This window comes from Streptopelia decaocto (assembly GCF_964273445.1).
Source record: "Streptopelia decaocto genome assembly, chromosome: 3".
Lineage (NCBI taxonomy): Eukaryota > Metazoa > Chordata > Aves > Columbiformes > Columbidae > Streptopelia > Streptopelia decaocto.
This window is the reverse complement of record NC_138656.1, coordinates 105,590,766-105,610,487: the sequence shown is the minus strand read 5'-3', so window position 1 is coordinate 105,610,487 and position 19,722 is coordinate 105,590,766. Positions and strand designations below refer to the sequence as shown.

Below are 19,722 nucleotides of genomic sequence, written 5' to 3'. Positions count from 1 at the left end.
GAACCTTGTTGCTGTTTTGAAGGGGCAGGTATGATCTCAGAGATCTGGATAACAGAGGCTTTGCAGCTCAAGGGAGGGACCTCCCACGGGCATACTGCAGCAAACAAGATCTAGAAAAGGCCATTGGAATTCCTTCTAAAACATATCGCACGCAGGCTGCCTCTCATGTGGCCCAGCTGAATGGCAGGTGACTTCCTACGGCAGTGTGTGTCATTTGCTACCTGGCTCATTTGTTATCAGGATATAACCTAAGAAAATGAGACATCTGGCACTGGAAAACAGAATCTGTTCTGCTATTATGCATAAAGCATAAACCTCACATTCGTGCATCATGTGAGATGGCGATGGGAAGCTACATGACCAGGTCAGACTAGGTGCATCTGAAACTACTGTTCTTTCAATGTCATTTTGAGAGTCCAAAAGTGATTATAGGCTGTGTAACAGGCCAATCCAAAATAAGTTACCTTACAGAAAAGTAGAATGGCAGGTCCTGTTGGGGACCTGAATGTCCAGGACAGTAAAGAATTGGGATAGAAAAGCCTGGATCGGAATAGGTGAATGCTCCATTTAAGAAACAGAAGAGGAAAGGTGGCTGATTCCAGTGGTGGTGGGGATAAGGCTAAAACAATCACATCTCTATTAGGATGATGTTTAAAACCGATAACTGAGTTCACTCCTTGTGATGGCCTCACCTTGACCAAGGCAAACGGGCTCCAATGCTGACAAGGTCTGTTGCACATCTGAACAGCAGATGCTGGAGCCTGGAATATTTGGAGGGCTGCATCTGCCAGTTAGTGAAGGCCCCTCAAAATTTTTGCTGCCTCCAAGTTGTCTTCTCCTTCTTCAAACATGGTCAGTTCTGGTCATGTGTATCAAATTAGCTAGCAAAAGGCCTTTTTACAGCTCCCAAACCATTACCCCAGTCTCATCCTAAACAGATAAGCCTCATTAAACAGAGAATAGTTCATGTTAAGCTCCATCCATCATTGCTTCAGAAGCTCTGCAGCAGCTGGCTCCCTTCTGCTAGAAACAAAACCAGCTGTTCCAGGGAGCAACCTCTTCCCCACCTCTTATTACTAGCTCTAAGGCTTCCCCTATTTTTTCTGTCTCCAGTAAAAGCTTCTGTCTGCTGCCTTCTGGTAATTACAGGCCACTATGATTAAATGAATGTTAATAGCACAAATGAAAAATGTTCCTTCAGGCGAAGACTGCTTTACTGTGAACATTCCAGGATCCCTCAGCCATGTCTCAGGTTTGGAGTTAGGAAGTATCCAGAACTTGTAAAGCCAGAATCCTTGTGTGTTATTCTCCTTCTGCTCATCTGCCAGGGCAGGAACCTGGCAAGATCCCTGGAATACTAGAATATTCCTCACATTTATAAGATTAATCTGCTCACTGTTCCACACAAGTGTTCTTCAAACACTATTTCCTTTCCCTGGTAAACATTGAATCATAGAATCATTTCAGTTGGAAGGGACCCTCAGGATCATTGAGTCCAACCATAACCTAACTCTAGCACTAAACCATGTCCCTAAGAAACTTGTCTAAACACCCTTTAAACACCTCCAGGGATGGTGACTTCACCACTGCACTGAGCAGCCTGTTCCAACACCTAGCAACCCTTTCCGGGAAGAATTTTTTCCTAATATCCAATCTGAACCTTCCCTGGTGCAACTTGAGGCCATTTTGTCTTGTCCTATCACTTGCTACTTGGGAGAAGAGACCAACACCCTCCATGCTACAACGTCCTTTCAGGTAGTTGTAGACAGTGATGAGGTCTCCCCTCAGCCTCCTTTTCTCCAGGCTAAACAGCCCCAGTTGCCTCAACCACTCCTCATCAGACTTGTGCTCCAGGCCCCTCACCAGCTTCATCAACCTCCTCTGCACTCCCTCTAGTACCTCAATGTCCTTCTTATGATGAGAGGCCCAAACCTGAACACAGGATTCAAGGCGAGGCCTCACCAGTGCCAAGTACAATGGCACAGTCACTCCTCTAGTCCTGCTGGCCACACTATTTCTGATACAAGCTAAGATGCTGTTGGCCTTCTTGGCCACCTGGGCCACTGCTGGCTCATGTTCAGCTGGCTGTCAATCAACACACCCAGATCCTTTTCCTCCAGGCACTTTCCAGCCACTCTGCCCTGAGTCTGCAGCGCTGCCTGGGGTTGTTGTGACCCAAGTGCAGGACCTGGCAGTTGGCCTTGTTAAACATCCTATAACTGGTCTCAGCCCATCAATCCAGCCAGTCCAGATCCCTCTGTATGGCCTTCCTACTCTCCAGCAGATCAACACTGCCACCCAATTTTGTGTCATCTGCAAACTTACTAAGGGTGCACTCAATCTCCTCATCCAGATCAGTGATAAAGAGCTTAAACAGAACTGGCTCCAATACTGAGCCCTGGGGAACATCACTTGTGACTGGCCACCAACTGGATTTAGATCCGTTCACCACAACTCCTTCGGCATGGCCATCCAGCCAGTTCTTTATCCATCGCAGAGTACACCCATCCAGGCCATGAGCTGCCAGCTTCTCCAGGAGAATGCTGTGGGATATGGTGTCAAAGGCTTTACTGAAGTCTAGGTACACAACAACCACAGCCTTTCCCTCATCTACTAGGTGGGTCACCTTGTCATAGAAGGAGATCAGGTTGGTCAAACAGGCCCTGCCTTTCATAAACCCATGTTGACTGGGCCTGATTGTATGGTTTTCTTGTATGTGTCGTGTGATGTCTGTCACTCAGGCTCCCCTGCACACATCCATGAGGTCTCACAGGTGCCTCTAGGGAGCAATGTCTGCTATGTCGGTGTGCTGACCACGGAAATCTGCAAAATCCCTTTGAATCCTGTCCCTGCAAGTACCTATACATTTTTAAACGTTGGCTCAGTAACTTATCTCATGAACTTTGGTAAAGTAACTTTCCGTATTCCTCTTTTCATGTAGCCATGCACCACATGAGGGTTTTTTTGCCAGTAAAATCACAGAAATTCATGCTGCAATGGAGAAACAACATTTAAATCTCTTTCAGAAACTCCATTAGAGTACCATTTTCAGACACAGTAAGGCCCCATGTGAACTCATTAAAAACCTTAATGCATTTTGTCTGAAAGCAGCTCGTTTATCACATACCCTGTATCGTTTCCCTGTTTTCATTGTTATTTATCACTCTATTAATATCTGTGTTGGTGCAGATTTTATCACCACTATCTCATGTGTATTTCCAGAACACACATAAAAATGTTGAATTGCTCATGGTGTACAATCGTTTCACGTAGAAACTCACTAGGAATTTACTGAGTCAGTAAAGATCTGTGTTAAAAGCTTCTTATTCGGCAATAAGTACTTTAACACATGCTTCTTGGTGCTACAGAAATGTTAAACACAGCCATTCAGCTTGCTGCTGCATGAACTGATGAAAAATAAAATACACTTCCTCTATGCAGTTCCTTCTGTTAGCCCACCCTTTTATCAATATTCTCTGCCAATTTACATGCCATAAAGCTATCCTTTAATTATTTCTGGTTTTCAGGATTTCACTTGGAGCTAATGTCATGCTAACTGCTCAATTGTGGCCAAGACACCATGTTTAATTTTCATCATACAGGTGGAATGTAAGAGAAACTTAAGAGAAACAGTCACTCCCTTGGGAAGGATGGTCAGCAAAGCAGCTCCTGTTTGCTTCAGGAGTCAGTAAAATAAAATGTACATTTTATCTCAAGAACTAAGAATCACCACAAACAGGAACCTGCCTGCTCAGCAGGCTGCCCTTTTGTAGATAGAAATGCCAAGATGTCAATATTTTGTAACCATTCTGATTAAAACTTTTATTTCATGCATCCCTGTTCCTCCACTCCTGACACAACATGACTATAAAAATGGCTGCTTGTTCTCACTACCATGCTAACAATTTCATATTAAAAAGCATGACTTGGAAATACTGAAGTGCTACTTGTGAGCATGAAGCAATGGGTGTGGATGGGGGCGTAAAATTTAAACCACTTCAGAGCCAACTGCTGAAACTTTCTCTTTTAATGGTACCTTACATCCAGCTACTACTGCTACACTAAAAAATTCACAGTTCACTTAATCGTTGAAACCTAGCTCTACAAAAGCCTTTGGACCTATGCCCACATAGCCTCAAGCTCTAGTACCCGCCTGCAACATGCAATAATTGTGGAGCAAGGTGGGAAACAATCAGCTTTTTGAACCATTTGTTTCCAGAGATTTTGAACTTGGATGCGTATTTTTCATTGAAAATAGCCGTATGCATATTGTGCCACTAGACCCAAACTTTCCAAGTTTGACCGACGCAAGCAGCTTATCCCGGTTTCAGCAGCACTGGTGTCAGTCCTCCCCAGCCACTACTTTTATGTCCTTGCTGTACCGCAGACGTAGATAGGCTAATTTCTACTTTTACTTGCAAGCTTGTGACTTGCAATCAATCTTTTTTCCAGATCCTTAGTGACATCATTTAGACTGCCAAGTCCTTGAGACTTCAGTTTGCACTTAAGAGGCAGTACAAAAGCAGCTCAGGCACCAAACAGGCCAAAACACTGGCCTGTCTTCGTTCTCCTTGAAGGCCTATGTGAGTTTCAGCTCAGACACCCCACAGCGCTGAGGCGGGAGTGCCTAAGGGCACTCTGGCTGGGCAGGACCCCGAGAAGCTGCAAGAACCAGGCTGAGCGTGCTTTTCCAAGGCCAGCGCACTGACAACGCTCACCAAGCTCCCCCCTGCCACCCTCCTGGCCTCGACACCCCGCTCTCAAACCCGAAACCCAGCGCCCCAGACCAGGCCAGGCCAGGCTAGGCTAGGCCAGGCCAGGCCTGTCCCCGCCACCCGCCTCTTCCTCCTCCTCCGCCCCTCAGAGCCGCCTCCGACCACCCGCGCCCCACAGCGACTGACGCGGCCTCCTCTCATTGGCTATCCCAGTGCGCCAGCGCCGGCGCCACCAATGGGCGGCGGCCACGGCGGGGAGCGCAGGGTGCGTGGGCGGGAGGGAGGGGCGAGCGGGCTCTAGTCGCTGCGGCCGAGGGAGCTGGGGCAGCCATGGGAGAGCGCGCTGCGGGCCGCTTGTGGTGGGGTAGGAGCCGAGAGGCAGGCGGGGTGAAGGGCCGCGGGTTTCCCCTCCTTGGGCCCCGCCGGGGTGGGAGGGTGTTGGGCATCGGGCTGAGCGGGCGACCGCCGGGGACGAGCTCCGAGCCGCCGGCTGGGGAGGGGCGAGGGCTCTGGGCGTGCGGGACGTGCTGCGGGGTGAGGGGCAGCGGTCGCGCCTCGGCTTCTGCCGCTCCGAGCCGCTGTGCCGGCTGAGGCGACGGGGGTGCAGCCCCCGGTTGCTCGGTGGGTCACCGGAGCGCAGGTAGGCGGTCTAAAGATACTAAAAACTGTGCTTATCTCTCATCCTAGTACTAAATCAGTAGGTAAAACCGCTTTGATTTTCATTCAGCGGTGCCTGGCTGCCCTGAGCTGGGATCCAGCGCTGTGAGGGTGATAAGGAAGTAACGCCTGGAGACAAAAGGAGGAGTCTGTGGGGAATTGCGCTTCCCCTGCCCGCCCCCTTCCCCCCCGCTAGCTGCTGCCTCTTTTGGGCTGAACAAATGGGCAGAGCCGTTCGGCAGCCCCGCTTGGACCCCTGCGCACAAACACACGGGGTGCAGGTAGTGCCCAGGGCCGAAGGGCTCTCACTCACCCAGATGTGCAGGGATGTGTGATCTTCAGCACCCCGAGCTCTGCTGCTGAAGCTGTGGGTGATTTTAAGGAGAAAGTTCACAGAGTCGTCATCATTGTCCCATAGCAAAAGGTTTTTTTCTTTTCAGATCTTCAGAGTCACAACTTGGCTTTTTGATGAGGAGTGGTAATACTAGCATAGAGCTGATTTAATATTCTTTGTGTGTATGTAGTTTGTTTATATTAGAAAACAACTTTTGAAATCAGATTATTCTGTGGGGTTTTTTATTAAATATCAGGAAAAGATTTGCATTTTTTGTGGCTTAGATGCTTGTAGCAGAATGATCTTTTTTTTTGCTAAAGATGAATTTAACATTGAATATTTCACTATAGAAAGGAAAATTATGCCACCAGTTCATGAGTCATCATAATTTTTTTTTTAATGATGCAGTTATGCGTGACTAGGTGAATTTCACCATGTGCTGGCTTTTGTGAGTTCTCTTTAGCAGGTGTTTTTGCAAAGCTGGAACTTCTCTATTTAAGTGACAGAAATGGCTGAGAGAACTTCGTTCAGCTTTTGAATATATTGCGCGACAGGTCTCTTTAGGTGATGCTAAAAATATGCTGATTACAATGTAATGGGCTTGTTCCATCTAGAGAAGGGATTCTCTCTTGAGAGTGTAACATTGAAGCAGCTTTTTGCCTCCTTGTGTTTTTACTCTACCCCAGCAACAGCTTGTACCATAGGTCACTGTAACATGCTGTGCCAGCCACAGATCGCCCTGGAAGTCAGTTGGTCATTGTTGACGAAGTGCTCGTTGTGTGTGGGTGCACCAAAGGGAGAAAGGGCCAATCTAATGTGTAAATCTGGTGGTGGAAACCAGCTAGGATCACCCCAAAGGAAAAGGGTGGGTCCCAGGGCTAGAAGAAGCTGTTAGGAGGGGTAGTGGTGCAATGGATAAGTGTGCTGGGTTGCAGTGTGACATTTCAGTCCTGATCCTCTGTCTGAGTAACTTGGAAGGTATTATTTCTGTCAGCTTTGGCCACCTGCAGAATAGGTGTAACAAAACTGGCTTTTCTTGAGCAGGACTTGGTAAAGCATAGGTGATGCAGTGCAGTCTGTGTACCATGTGCTGTGGAGTTTCTACATCACTGAACTGTATCTTCCTCATTCAGTTTTGAGAATACGCAGCTTCCTCTGCAAGTTATTAACTCCTCATAGCAAAGCTGGAACTTTTTTTGCATAGTTCTAACTTCAGTGTCTGAGCTCTTATTCACCCCAGTGTTTGGTGGATTAAGAAAAGTCTTTTGCTATGTGAATTTTGTGACAGAGATGCTTGTCATCTTCCACCAAGTCACCTTTTAATCTCTGACTAGGTAGAAGGAAGGATTATGAAGCTTTACATGAAGTCTCAAACAATAAAATCCATAAGTATGAAGTCTTTCTTAAAAGAAAGCAATTTCCTTGTACCTTCTAATATATATATATATATATATATATAAAAAAATATATAAATATATATATATTAAAATATATATATATATAGTGTTCTAAGAGTTCTTGAGTTGTTAACTAGAGAGATCTAGCTGTTGTTCTCCAGTCTGTTGCTAGAGAGACAAATCAATGGTAGATTAAGATCCTCATGAGCAAGAATGAAGGACTTCCTTATGCTACCAGTGTATCAAGTGCTGGTCCTAAAATCAGTGTAACTGTGCTAAGACTAGTTGGGTTAGTTCTGTATTATGTGATCCCATGAAAGATGTTTGCCTGCTGTGCAAGAGATATAGGCAATTTGGTTTAGAGTTTCTATGAGAAAGAACTGAAACCGTAGCTGATTGTGCGTATACCTATGGAAATTCTGCTGGTCTGGTACCAGTAGTAGTTAGTTTGCAGCTTTGACAAAATGCTCTCTGGAGAGCTATAGTGGGAGTGGCATGACTCCAGCTAGCTTTAGGCACAGAAATTGCATTATGTGATCCTGTAGAACAATTATTTGTGAGGGAATACATATATGTTGCATTAATGTCCTTTTCCTCTGGTCAAGCTGGAATCCCTTTCCCTTTTTTCCTGCTTATTTGCAATGGGAAGGGAGATGATTTAGCCATGGCAACAGGAGAGCCATAAATGTTCTGCAGGAGTGCTGACTACTTTGCTTTTTGTCCTAGGCACAGTGAGCTGCACGTTATTCCTGGCAGTTAATGGTTTGTATTCAGCCAGTGATGATGTGATAGAGCTAACACCAACTAACTTCAACAAGGAGGTCATTCAGAGTGAGAGCCTGTGGCTCGTGGAGTTCTACGCCCCATGGTAAGAATTACAGATGCATGCTTGCTTGCTCTTATCTTGAATGAGCAGCATAGGAATCTGGTGCTGATCAGTCCAGGGTTTCATTCAGTCATTGGTAGTACAGTTATCAGTTTGGCCTCATCGGTAGCAAAATAGCTGCAGTAGGGATTCCTAGTTTAAGTGTCCTCATAAGGGGGGAAAAAGGCAGGAATTGGTTTCAAGTTGGCAAATAGGCTGTAACAACAAAACCCTATGTGCCATTTTACTAATTCAGTTTTTGTACTGAGACGAATAATGAAAATGACTGATCAACAGTGCAATAGGTAACTGAGAAGGCCCCTCACTTCTGTTTTTCTGAACCTGATTCTGATGTGGAAGCACAGGTCTGAATTCACCCTTAGAATTTCCAATTTCCATTGAAAAATACTGTCTTTGTGCATCTTAATTTAGTACTTCTATGCCCCATCCTGCTCATGCCCAGGGCATTGGAGTGTCTTCATCTTCCATGTAAATTCTGGTGATGTATATTCCATGTTTTCACAAATCATTTGTGCTATTGCCATCCAAAGCTCCACATTCTGGAGGAAAGGGCCTTTCATTGCAACAGTCTGTGTCTGGACTGAGAGGTTTAAAGGAAAGCTTTCTGTACCTTTTCTGGTGGTGTTGCAGCTTTATGGGCAACAGGAAGCTTTATTGATTAGATATTAGTAAATTGGCAGCTCCTTCTTCTCTGCGGACTTGTGATGCTGTGATTATGCACTAGTTGCCAGTCAACTGTTCATCTTCTCCCCCAGACACCTCTGGGATATGGTGTGCTACAAATTATTTCTAGTTAAGAAGTTATCTTTAGAATAGACTTTTCGGTTCTTCTCACAGGTCCATTTTGGCTTGCAAAAATCAGACTAGTGTGCAAATCTGGATTTTGGTGTTAATGTTTGTCCCTGTGTTTGGAAAGCCAGGTAGATTTTGAAACCTGCATGTATATACATATGTGTATGTATGCATCTATATAATACATGTGGAGCTTTTTCTTCTGAAGTCTGAGTTCTGATGTGATGTTGTGGCATCGCCTCTTCTCCTCTTAATGAGTAGATCTTCTGTCTCCTACAGTTTGCTGTGAGTGACTGTTCTGTAATTGCAAACCCAACAAGTCCACTCAATACTTTGCAAAATAGTCATCAGATCTGAATGACAATTACTGTTTTGTTTGTTCTAAAAGGTGTGGTCATTGTCAAAGGCTAACCCCTGAGTGGAAGAAAGCAGCAACAGCATTAAAAGTAAGTTTAGCCTTTCAAATGTGCTTGTGACAGTGGACTGAGGGGAGTTTGGCTGTTTGTCATCTGGCTTGGGAACATGGAGGTGGGGTTTGGTCTCCAAAACTATGACTTTAATCATACCTGTCTATCCAGAGGAGTGGTCAATCAGGGGCACTTAAAAGTAATGATTTTTGTTTGTTTCATTTTTTAAAGAATCCATTGTATTATAGAGGAAGTAGGTCAATTCTGTCCTTGACAATTCCCATTACTGTTTTCCAGGGCTGCTTTTAGCAGCACCAGAAGACATTAGAATCCAGCCATGCCCCAAAATAGCATGTTTCTCTTTTCTTCCTTGCTGTCCTGTCACCTGCCTCTGATGTACAGGAACAGCATCAACTGAATATTTGAACACAGCTTTATAAGCTGTTGGTGATGGTTTTTTCCTTAATTACAGAAAATTTGGTCATGTAGTGATTTGCTGAACTCTTGCCTGTGTAAAATGTATTCCCGTTCTTAAAATTGAAATAATAATAATTTAACAAATTAGTTTGACAGAATGAAGAAAGAAATGGACATATATAGTGTTTTGTAGTGTCTATGATTCTATAATTAATGCTTTTGGAGGGATAACACCTCTCTTCTGGTGACTGTTTCCTTACCCTCCCAAAAACTGTCTCTCCAGCATGCACAACAATATAAAATGTGTTAAATCACTGTAGAAGTCTTGTCTTAGTTTTTGTTATTTCCACAGGGTGTAGTGAAAGTAGGTGCAGTAGATGCAGATAAGCATCAGTCCTTGGGTGGACAGTATGGAGTCAGAGGGTTTCCAACTATCAAGATATTTGGAGCCAACAAAAACAAAGCAGAGGATTATCAGGGTAAATGTGATGCTCTTTCATGTGTTGCATGCTTAAAAACTTCTCTGAATATGGTAATTATGGTAGCTGTTAATACTGTCTTGTGTGGTGTTTTTTTCCTGTCAAGTGCTTCTAGTAACTGAGAGACAGATGGGTGGGACTTCTTTGAGCAAATTGTGTGTGTCTTAGTGTCAGCTAAGCATCCCACCTGCAGTTTGTAGATGGTGGAGGTAGACAGGCAGTTCCAAAGAACTTCTTCCTTTCTTCTTGTTCGCTGGAATCTTGCTGCAGTCACCCCTCATCAGATAAGGTGGGGTAGTTAAAAAAGCGAAGTCAATCCTGCTGCTTGTGTTTAAGTCAGTGATGTGCTTCTACTCATACCATATCACTTACAGCCCAGTCCTGCTTTTCCTGAAAAATTCTTAGGATGAAGGACTATTAAGTTTGTAATTAAGTCAGAGGCCTACCTTAAACTGACCTTTAGGTGCTTTAATCTCTCATTTTGCTGTATTGCAGGTGGCAGGACGAGTGATGCCATTGTTGATGCTGCTTTAAGTGCTCTTCGGTCGCTAGTGAAAGACCGTCTTAGTGGCAGAAGCGGAGGATATAGTTCTGGGAAACAGGTATTTGAGGGAATGCGTGGGTTTATTTTAAACAGGAGACTGACCTGACTGACTGAACATTAGATCAGGACTTGTGCTCCTGACTGCTCACAAAATAGTTTAAGTCGGCAGGGACCTCTGGAGGTTTAGTCCAACCCCTGCCTAGGGCAGGGTCAGCTGGAGCAGATTGCTCAGGGCTGTGTTCTGTCAAGTTGTGACTATCTCCAAGGACTGAGACACCACACAGACTGCACTGTCTGGGCAACCTGTTGCAGTATTTGACCACTCTCACAGTCAAAAATTTTTCACTTATGAAATTCTTGTATTTCCACTTCTGCCTTTTTGTCTTGTCACTTGGCATTGCAGATAAGAGTTTGTTTTCTTTAGTCCCTTCCACTTGGGTATTTATATACACGGATAGGATCCATGCTGAGCCTTCTCCTCAGCTGAACAATCTCAGCTTTTTTGACCTGTCATCATGTCAGATGCTCAGAGCCCTCAATTGGCTTTTACCCTTGTCTGGCCTTGCTCCAGTGTGTGCATGCCTCTTGCACTGGGGAGCCCAGAACTGGACCCAGCACTCCAGATGTTTCACACAGTGCTGAGCAGAGGGAAAGGTCACCTCCCCAAACCTGCTGGCAACTCTGTGTAAAGCAGCTCAAGAGGATGTTGGCCACCTTTGCCACAGGGGTGTGTTGCTGGCTCACATTTAACTTGTCCATCAGGATCCCCAGGTCTCTCTGAAAAGCTCCTTTCCAGCCAGTCAGTCCCCAGTGTGTACTGTTGCATGGGGTTATTCTTCCAAGGTGCAAGACTTTGGCATCTCCCTTTGAACTCTGAGGTCCCTGTTAGCCCATTCTGTTAACTAGTTGAGGTACCATTTGCCTAGTCCTAGTCTAAGCTGGATGGTTGAGGCTTTTTTTAAATTTGGTGGCGTTCTTCTGAATTTGGCTTGCTTCCCTGAAGGTAACTTGAAAAGCTTCTGGCTCCTACTGCTGTACCTGAATCACAGAGCAAGTACACGCTGTCATCTCAAGTTGGCCAGATAGACCTGGGTGGACAGTATGCTGTAGTGTGTATTGCACTCCCATGTGTTTGTTTCTCCTGGAAACCAGGCCACAGTGGGACTGGAAGATTGGAGAGTACTCTGTTTTCAGACAGATCAGAGCATGAGGAACTGGGGAAGTGCTTCCATATTTTCTTAGTCAGTTTGACCTGATTTCTTTTTATTTTTTTTCTTATGATTAAGAGAAGGTTCACTTGCTGTTTCTTAAAAGTACTGTGGGAGTAGGCTGTGTGTATCGTTAGTTCTAAAATGGGAAAGCTCTGTGACCTAACACTGACTGCCTGTTTTGTGCCTCATTCAAATAAAGACAATTTTGTACAACATGACGCACAGGAGATGGCTTGTGTGGGAAATGAATTTTGGTTATTTCTTAAGTGAGGGTCTGTTTGTTTCTTGCAGAGCCGAGAAAGTGGAGGTGGAGATAAGAAGGATGTGATTGAACTGACTGATGACAGCTTTGATAAGAACGTCATAAATAGTGATGATGTGTGGATGGTGGAGTTTTATGCACCATGGTGTGGGCACTGCAAAAAGTAAATGAGGTTTTTCTTTGACATTTTAGTTCCCATTTGTGCTCATTTTTGTGCAGTGCGCTTAATTCTCTAAAAGGAACCTGGCATCTCTGGTATATCAGAAGTGGGGTGTTCTGTAAGGTGTTTTAACAAAACTGTGGGCTTGGTGCTGCTCTGGCTGTATTCCTACTTGGCAGTAAAATTCCCAGTTACCAGTAGAAATAGGATCTGGAAGTTATACTAACCTTTTCATTCCTTAAGATGCAGTACTTCAGTCTCATTTGGAATAACTCTCCTAGCTGTCATTCTCTGCAGAGTCTTTATTCTTTTTCTGAGTGGAGCATGCTACATACTGTTGTAATGTGGTATAATTTTGCTAGCTCTAAGCACTTATACTGTGTTTTTCAGCTTGGAGCCAGAATGGGCAGCTGCTGCCACTGAGGTGAAGGAACAAACAAAGGGAAAAGTAAAGCTGGCTGCAGTAGATGCAACAGTCAATCAGATGCTGGCAAACCGATACGGGGTGAGTGTGTTCTGCAGCAGTTTCAATTTGCTTTCAATCTCCAAGTCTGATTTCCATTTAATGCTTACTGAACTGTTCCTTAATCTGGTACCACTTAAATGTTTTGTGCTAAAAATAATGTTGAGTGATGCATACCAGTTTTCCACAAATAATTCATTCCTGAATGTCAGTAACAATATAAATAAATGTGATGAGAGGAAAGGGATAAATCTGGATGTTGCTGATGAAAAAGGCTGTTTATTTCCATAAGGTCTATAATTGTCCCCACAAACAAATTTTATTTCTTAGACATCAGTTTCCCAAAGAGTGAAGACAGTCTTCCTGGTACTTTAACCTGCTGTGATTGGTGTGTCTAACCTGGGATTAAATTTTGCTGATTTCTTAGGCATAAAACTTTAAACAGTGTTTCAGAGTACATTAGCCTTGTTTTGAATTGTTGCACTAGTAGGACGCTGCAGAATTGTTCCAGTTCAGTAGTAACATGGTGTGAGACTTGTAGATGTTAAATCTCTTCCCTCTTAATCTAGAACATATCAGAGTAGCAGAGAAGTTCCACCGTAAATATCCAGATTTACTAGAGCTGATGGCTTAAACTTGTCTTGCAGATTCGTGGATTTCCCACAATTAAAATCTTCCAGAAAGGAGAAGACCCTGTTGATTATGATGGTGGCAGAACTAGATCTGATATTGTTGCTCGTGCTCTGGATCTGTTTTCAGATAATGCCCCGCCACCTGAGCTCCTGGAGGTACCTTTGTTATTTTCTCAGATTGCTTTTCCGTCATATCCTTTGCAGCAGTTTTTACAGGAATGTAAATAAAACAGCTTGAGGGTAGTGCTTATGTGATGCCTCTTTTGAGGAACAATTGAAAAGGTTGGGTTCTGTGCCCTATCTTTTTCTCTTACAACTAGGGAGCAGGGTTTTGTCACTTGTAAGCCATTCATTAGAAGTTGCATGATGACTAACCTTGCTGCTTGTCCAAAAAACTCCATGCTCTTTACAATGACTTCTTGTTTCAGCTTGATGTTGGTAGATTTGAAATGGTGGTCAGTTTTTTCTACAAAGTGACGTGCATGCAAGACAATCCATTGGGGTGCAGGAAGAAAAAGAATTTGTACCATTAATAAATAAAAAAAAAAGTCACAGAATGGTTGAGGTTGGAAGGGGCCTCTGGAGATCATCTAGTCCAACCCACCTGCTAAAGCAGCTTCACCAGAGCAGATTGCACAGAATGTGTCCAGGTGGGATTTGAATGTCTCTAGAGAAGGAGACTCCACAACCTCTCTGGGCAGCCTGTTCCAGTGCTCTGGCACCTCAAAGGAAAGAAGTTTCTCCTCGTGTTCAGATGGCACCTCCTGTACTTCAGTCTGTGCCCACTGCCCCTCATCCTATTGCTGGGCACCACTGAAAGGAGTCTGGTCCCATCCTCTTGACACCCACCCTTGATCTTTATAAACATTGATAAAATCCCCTCTCATCCTTCTCTTCTCCAGGCTGTATAGTGTTTATTTCATCTTTGTCATCCTTTTAAAGTATCTGTGTTCTGTATGCCTTATAATGTATTTAGTACAGTAGTGCATGTATATAATTGATATTCATATTTTTGAGCTGCGTGCTTAGAAATTTTTTGACTGGTAGCAGTGCACAATGAAAGCTTGGAGACCACTGATATAGGTAAATGGATTTTGGGGTAGATCACACAACTGGTATTGCTCTGATTAAATGCTCTCACCTTCAGCAAATGCTGCACCCTGCTGGCTCCCCTTTTGCTGGCAGTGCCATGAGTGAAACCTACGGGCGTATGCTTAGGTCTGGGTGTGCTGATTCCGGCCCTTGTCCAAGGACAGTGACTTTGAGCAAGAAGTGACATTTTACTGTGCTCTCTGTAAGCCTCGTTTGGTACTGCTTACTTTTTTATTGCTGCAAGTCTCAACAGAAGACTTTGAACTCTTTGTAATTAGTCTTGTGTTGGGGAACCAGTGAAGTAATAGAAGCTTGTAAGCTGTTGTTTCAGTGTTAATTATCTTGCAGGAAGGAGTTGGTAGGCTGTTGGAGGGAACTGCAGTCACAGCTGGGTAACCAGGTATTACTCTCATTGACTTTCTGCTGCTTTCTTCTAGATAACTAGTGAAGATGTCCTGAAGAGCACCTGTGATGCTCATCAGCTCTGCATCATTTCTGTCCTGCCTCATATTCTTGATACAGGTAGACATACAAGCAAGCAGACTTCTGTATGAATTTGTCACTTAAACATGTAGTTGTGGTTTTTTTAACTTGCTCAATTCTGTCTAAAAACAGGAGCTTCAGGGCGGAATTCTTACCTGGATGTCATGTTAAAAATGGCTGAAAAATACAAAAAGAAAATGTGGGGGTAAGTGTCACTGTAGACTGGTCATCTTGGAAAAGATGTGAGCACTTTTAGAAGTAAAGGGATATAACTTGTGTGATAGTGATTTATCTGCAGATGAAAGTTGTTCCTTTTCAGGATAGTGTATCTTGTTATTTCACTAACTGTACTGTGGGAGGGGATCCTGTGGCTTTAGAATAAACTGCTGATTTTTTTAAAAAAATTCATTCACCTCTCAAATCCTGCATTTGCACTCTCCTCAAGTGGATGATAGGATCTCTGGGAAGTGAGAATTGTTCTGACACTGACTGCTGTGAAAAGGGGGCAAAATGGCATGAAAGCCTGGGGGGAAATACTGAGATTGGCTGATTCCAGAGATTCTTCAGGGGACTTGTTAAGTATTAGAGAAACTGAGACTTGACCAGTGAGGAACTAATACTGAGTGAAATATTGGTCTTGCAGTCTTTTGCCAGAAATCCTCTATAGTGGGATTTGGGCAGTACTTTGTCACCTTTGGATCTGTGACTTGAACCCTTTTAAACCTCACTTAATATAGGCTAAAGTGTAGTGATTTGGTTAGATTGGTAGCATAGTTTTTTCCCTGGACTGCCTTTAATGGGAGTTCTTCTGATCCAGCTTTCAGTGGCTGTGAGCACAGCGCTGGCCCAGAAGTGCTGTTCAGGAGGAGCTTTCTTCTGTTACACTGTTCAAGATGGGGACCTGCTGTTCCCTGCTGATTTCAGTAACGTTTGACGCTGTCAAGGGCAGTTCAGAGCCCAGCTTGAACTCTGCAGGGTTGTAGGAGATGTCTGACTTCAAACTGACTGTAGTGCCTATCTTAATTATTCATTTTCTATTTTATCTCTTCTTCAAGGTGGCTGTGGACGGAAGCAGGTGCTCAGTCAGATCTTGAGAGTTCTTTGGGGATTGGAGGCTTTGGGTATCCAGCGATGGCAGCTGTTAATGCTCGGAAGATGAAGTTTGCCCTTCTGAAAGGATCATTCAGTGAGCAAGGGATTAATGAGTTTCTCAGGTATGAAATCTTCGAGTGACTTCAATCTTTCTGTAACTGGGGCTGTTACTCTTTAGACCAAAATCAGGCTTTCCTGCATCAGATAAGACTTGCACATTAGGAGAATTAAGTTGATGAGTATTCACTGGAGTAGGGAATTGCAACAAACAAAGGAGTCCCTACCTTTTTGTGACGGGCAGAATCAAGAAGTTGGATGTTTAGATTTGAATGGTAGTTTTAGCACAACTGAAGAGAGTTTGAAAATGGAAGTGAGTTTTGATCTTGAAAAACTCTGGTTCTGTGGTAACCCAATAAATTTGAGATTTGGTAATCAATGCTTATTAATTCAAATGGTGCATTCTCATTAGTAATTGGGCAGTTCTCAGTTTGGGAATCTACATGGGTGCTGGTGAGGTTCTGTAGGTTCTGTATGTTGCTGTTCCTCTTTCTGGTTTGGTCTGGTCCTGTCTTCCTTTTCCCTGTTCCCTTGTCATCTGATAAACTATTTGGAGGAGCTGAAGCAATCTGTCCAAAAAGTCAGTAGCTCTCTGCTCAGCTGAAGTTCCCTGAAACTGCCTTTTGTGTAGCTGGGCAAGAGCCAAGGCTGAGAGGAACTGAACTGGGAAAGGGAATGGAAAGGAAGACAGAAGGTAGAAGCAGCACCAAAACAGAGCAGCTAAACTTAAACTGTTACTTAAGCATGCTCGAAGTGTAGTAGGAACTCTGCTTCTGGGTAAAACACTAGCTGCCATAAGGTATGTAAGAGCCTTTCACAGCTTACCTCAGTGGTGTTATTTCCATGTCCTTACTTGGAGAATGGCAGACAACAGTCAGAATTGCAAAAGCAAATACAACAGGCTCTCCTTACCTTGCCATAAGAAGCACATAAATTGAACTCTGTTCCTGCTGGATTAGTTGGAACAGTACTATATTCTCCTACCTATGTAAGTGATCAGACTTTCTTCCTAATGCCAAAAAGGAAACATTCTCAGAGTATCAAGTAAAATTCGGGATGCAAGGAGAGTAACACCAGACAGTCTGTACTAATGCATGTGAAAGAAATGTCTGCCTTTCTCAGACATGATAAATTCCCTTAGTCTATAAAATCCATCATAGTGAAGCCTTTCCTGGTGAGGGTGGATGGTGCTTCCAGGACGCAACAGCCAACTTAGCAGCTTATATTGCATTAGATAATTGGTTTGGTATTGTCCTACTACAGAGCAATACATTGCTAGAATAATCTCTTACTTGACACTTCAACTCAGCTATGCTGCCTAGACAAAGCAGTACAGTTACAGCTGGTGTATCTGTCTGCCAGCTCAGCTTGCTGCGTGCAGCTTTTTAATCCGATAGGCAGTCTCAACGATAGGGACCAAAAGTATGGAAATCACTGCAAAGAGCATGAAAGTTGTAGATGCTACCTAGGAAGGAATGCTTATTCAGTCTTACTTGCCTCTGAAAGAATGCAAAGGTATTAGCTCTTCAGGACTTTAATGTTAGGATTTTTGAGCAAGCCTAAGCTGAGTGCAAGTTGGGGGTGTCTCAAAGCAGAAGCTGATTAACCCAGACCTATTATAACCCATAGAGGCTTAGTCTCAACTAAAATCACTCAATTTCAAGTAACAGTTGCAGGTGACTTTGAAAACTAGAATTATAGACTCCTGTTGGAGTTGGCCTCAGTGGTAAACAACATACTGTTAATGGGGCTGTGTTTTTCCATGATTGTTATACTCCTGAAAAATGAAACAGATTCTCAATTTAAAAAGCTTTTTCCTCCAGATGGTTTAGATCGGCTTCAAGAGATGTAAGCATATCTCAAAGTTTACATCCTTTTATTTGAAGGAGGCACTGTTCCAGACTGTTGGCAACTGGAGAATTTTCTTAAATTTAACATTTGTTTTTTCCCCCTCAGGGAACTATCTGTTGGTCGTGGCTCTACAGCACCAGTAGGTGGTGGAGCTTTCCCTAAGATTCATTCAGTTGAACCATGGGATGGCAAAGATGGTGAGGTAAGAGGTGCTCCATCTCTAAAAGAGCTGATGGTTTGCTGGGTTCAGAAGTTAGTGGACAGAGTGACTAGGAACTGGCAGTGTGAAAATTCTTGTTTTTCAGATACTTTGCCAAGTTGTGTTGATGGTGGCAGGATATAGATAATAGAAAACCAGACCACACAACAGATTAATTGTCTGACATTGTGGGCGGATACTCCTGCCCAGCTGTTAGGATGCAGTCTGAAAGCCAAATCCCTTGAGGCTGAAACCTGTTATTACCCATGCTGAGTAGGGGAGGCAGTAGTGTATGCATTCAAGACTCAAACATCTGTGGAGGCTTTAGTTTTGCAATAAGCTGACCTTGCCATCAAAGTCTTAATGTCAGAAAGCTTGCAAGGTAAAGCCCATGTAATAACACAGTGATTAAATATGTTCTTAAGGTTCAGCATTGCTGTAAAAAGACTAAGTTGCTACAATCCTTTGATGTATTTCAGATGGAATAAAAATATAGAATATGGTAGTAGCTGATCTGTATTTGCCTTTATGTGGAGTATTTTTATTAGCAGAAAACAACCTCCTACTCTGAACTCTGATCACTTGTTTTGTGCTTAATACACTTGGAGGCTTTTATGAATGAAAGAGATGGCAGTTGGGAGCTTTACTCTCAGGATAAAGTCAAGTGATGTCGCAATGTTAAGCGCTTCTAAACGTGCTCAAAACCTTCCCTTTTTCACAGCTTCCAGTTGAAGATGATATTGATCTCAGTGATGTTGATCTGGATGACTGGGATAAAGATGAGCTGTGAGATCTTCAGGAAACTTCTTTTCTTGGGAGAGTTTGCGCAGTAGTTTGCAACCTGGTTCACAATCAGATGGATATTCCAGTGGCCTTTTTATGGAGAAATAGCACGTGATATGCTGTGCTATTTGATGCACTGCAGCAATGAACTGTACACATCTCAAGAAAACATTGCAGAAATTCTATGAATTGTCAAAACCAGTAAACTTGATTGTATTCTGTGTAACGAATATTTTGAGGGCAACATGGATATTTCTTTGGAACATCTTGGGTTTTATTTTGTTGATAGTGTGCTGTTTGAGTGTTACTGGAGGCTGTTAGTGTAAACCATTTTAAATGTGATTTTCTTTTTTTTTCTTATGGGGGTGGAACCTGGTCAGCTTCTGTTTCACCTAAAGAATAAAATTATTTTTGACACACAGTGTTAGTCTTGTGTAGAGTAACAAAAGTGCACATGACAAAAAGTATCCCATTTTGGATAATGCTTGGAAAAATGAACTGTAGAATAGAGAGACTGGTGGAGAAGGGGGTCCTAAGCCACCCCTTTCATGAGAATGATCCTGACAGTTTGGCCTAAAACCTGATTAGATGGACAATCTTAGTTTAAATGCTCTTTAGTCTTCCTTTTCCTGTTCCTTCTCAGGGGCTCGCTCTTTCTTTGTGCTGGACTTGGTAAGACCATTACTACAATGGAAGTGGGGTTGCTGCTGCAATGAGGGACGCTGTGAGCTGTTGGTCTTTTCCCCAGGATTAGCAGTGAAGCTAATCCCCATTTGAGGGCTTGAGGATTTCCAGGTGCTAACAGAACA

General features: G+C 43.5%; 1 protein-coding gene across 1 annotated transcript; it reads left to right on the top strand.

Annotated features, from left to right (window-relative positions):
• The first annotated feature begins 4,994 nt into the window (after positions 1 to 4,994).
• Positions 4,995 to 19,334, top strand: PDIA6 (protein disulfide isomerase family A member 6). The gene is made up of 13 exons (XM_082048003.1): positions 4,995 to 5,079; positions 7,830 to 7,971; positions 9,170 to 9,227; positions 9,958 to 10,084; positions 10,580 to 10,686; positions 12,131 to 12,264; positions 12,652 to 12,766; positions 13,372 to 13,512; positions 14,886 to 14,970; positions 15,064 to 15,136; positions 15,987 to 16,145; positions 18,037 to 18,133; positions 18,852 to 19,334. The coding sequence occupies exons 1-13, from the start codon at positions 5,046 to 5,048 to the stop codon at positions 18,918 to 18,920; spliced, it is 1,341 nt and encodes a 446-aa protein (XP_081904129.1). The 5' UTR covers positions 4,995 to 5,045; the 3' UTR covers positions 18,921 to 19,334.
• Positions 19,335 to 19,722: the final 388 nt, after the last annotated feature.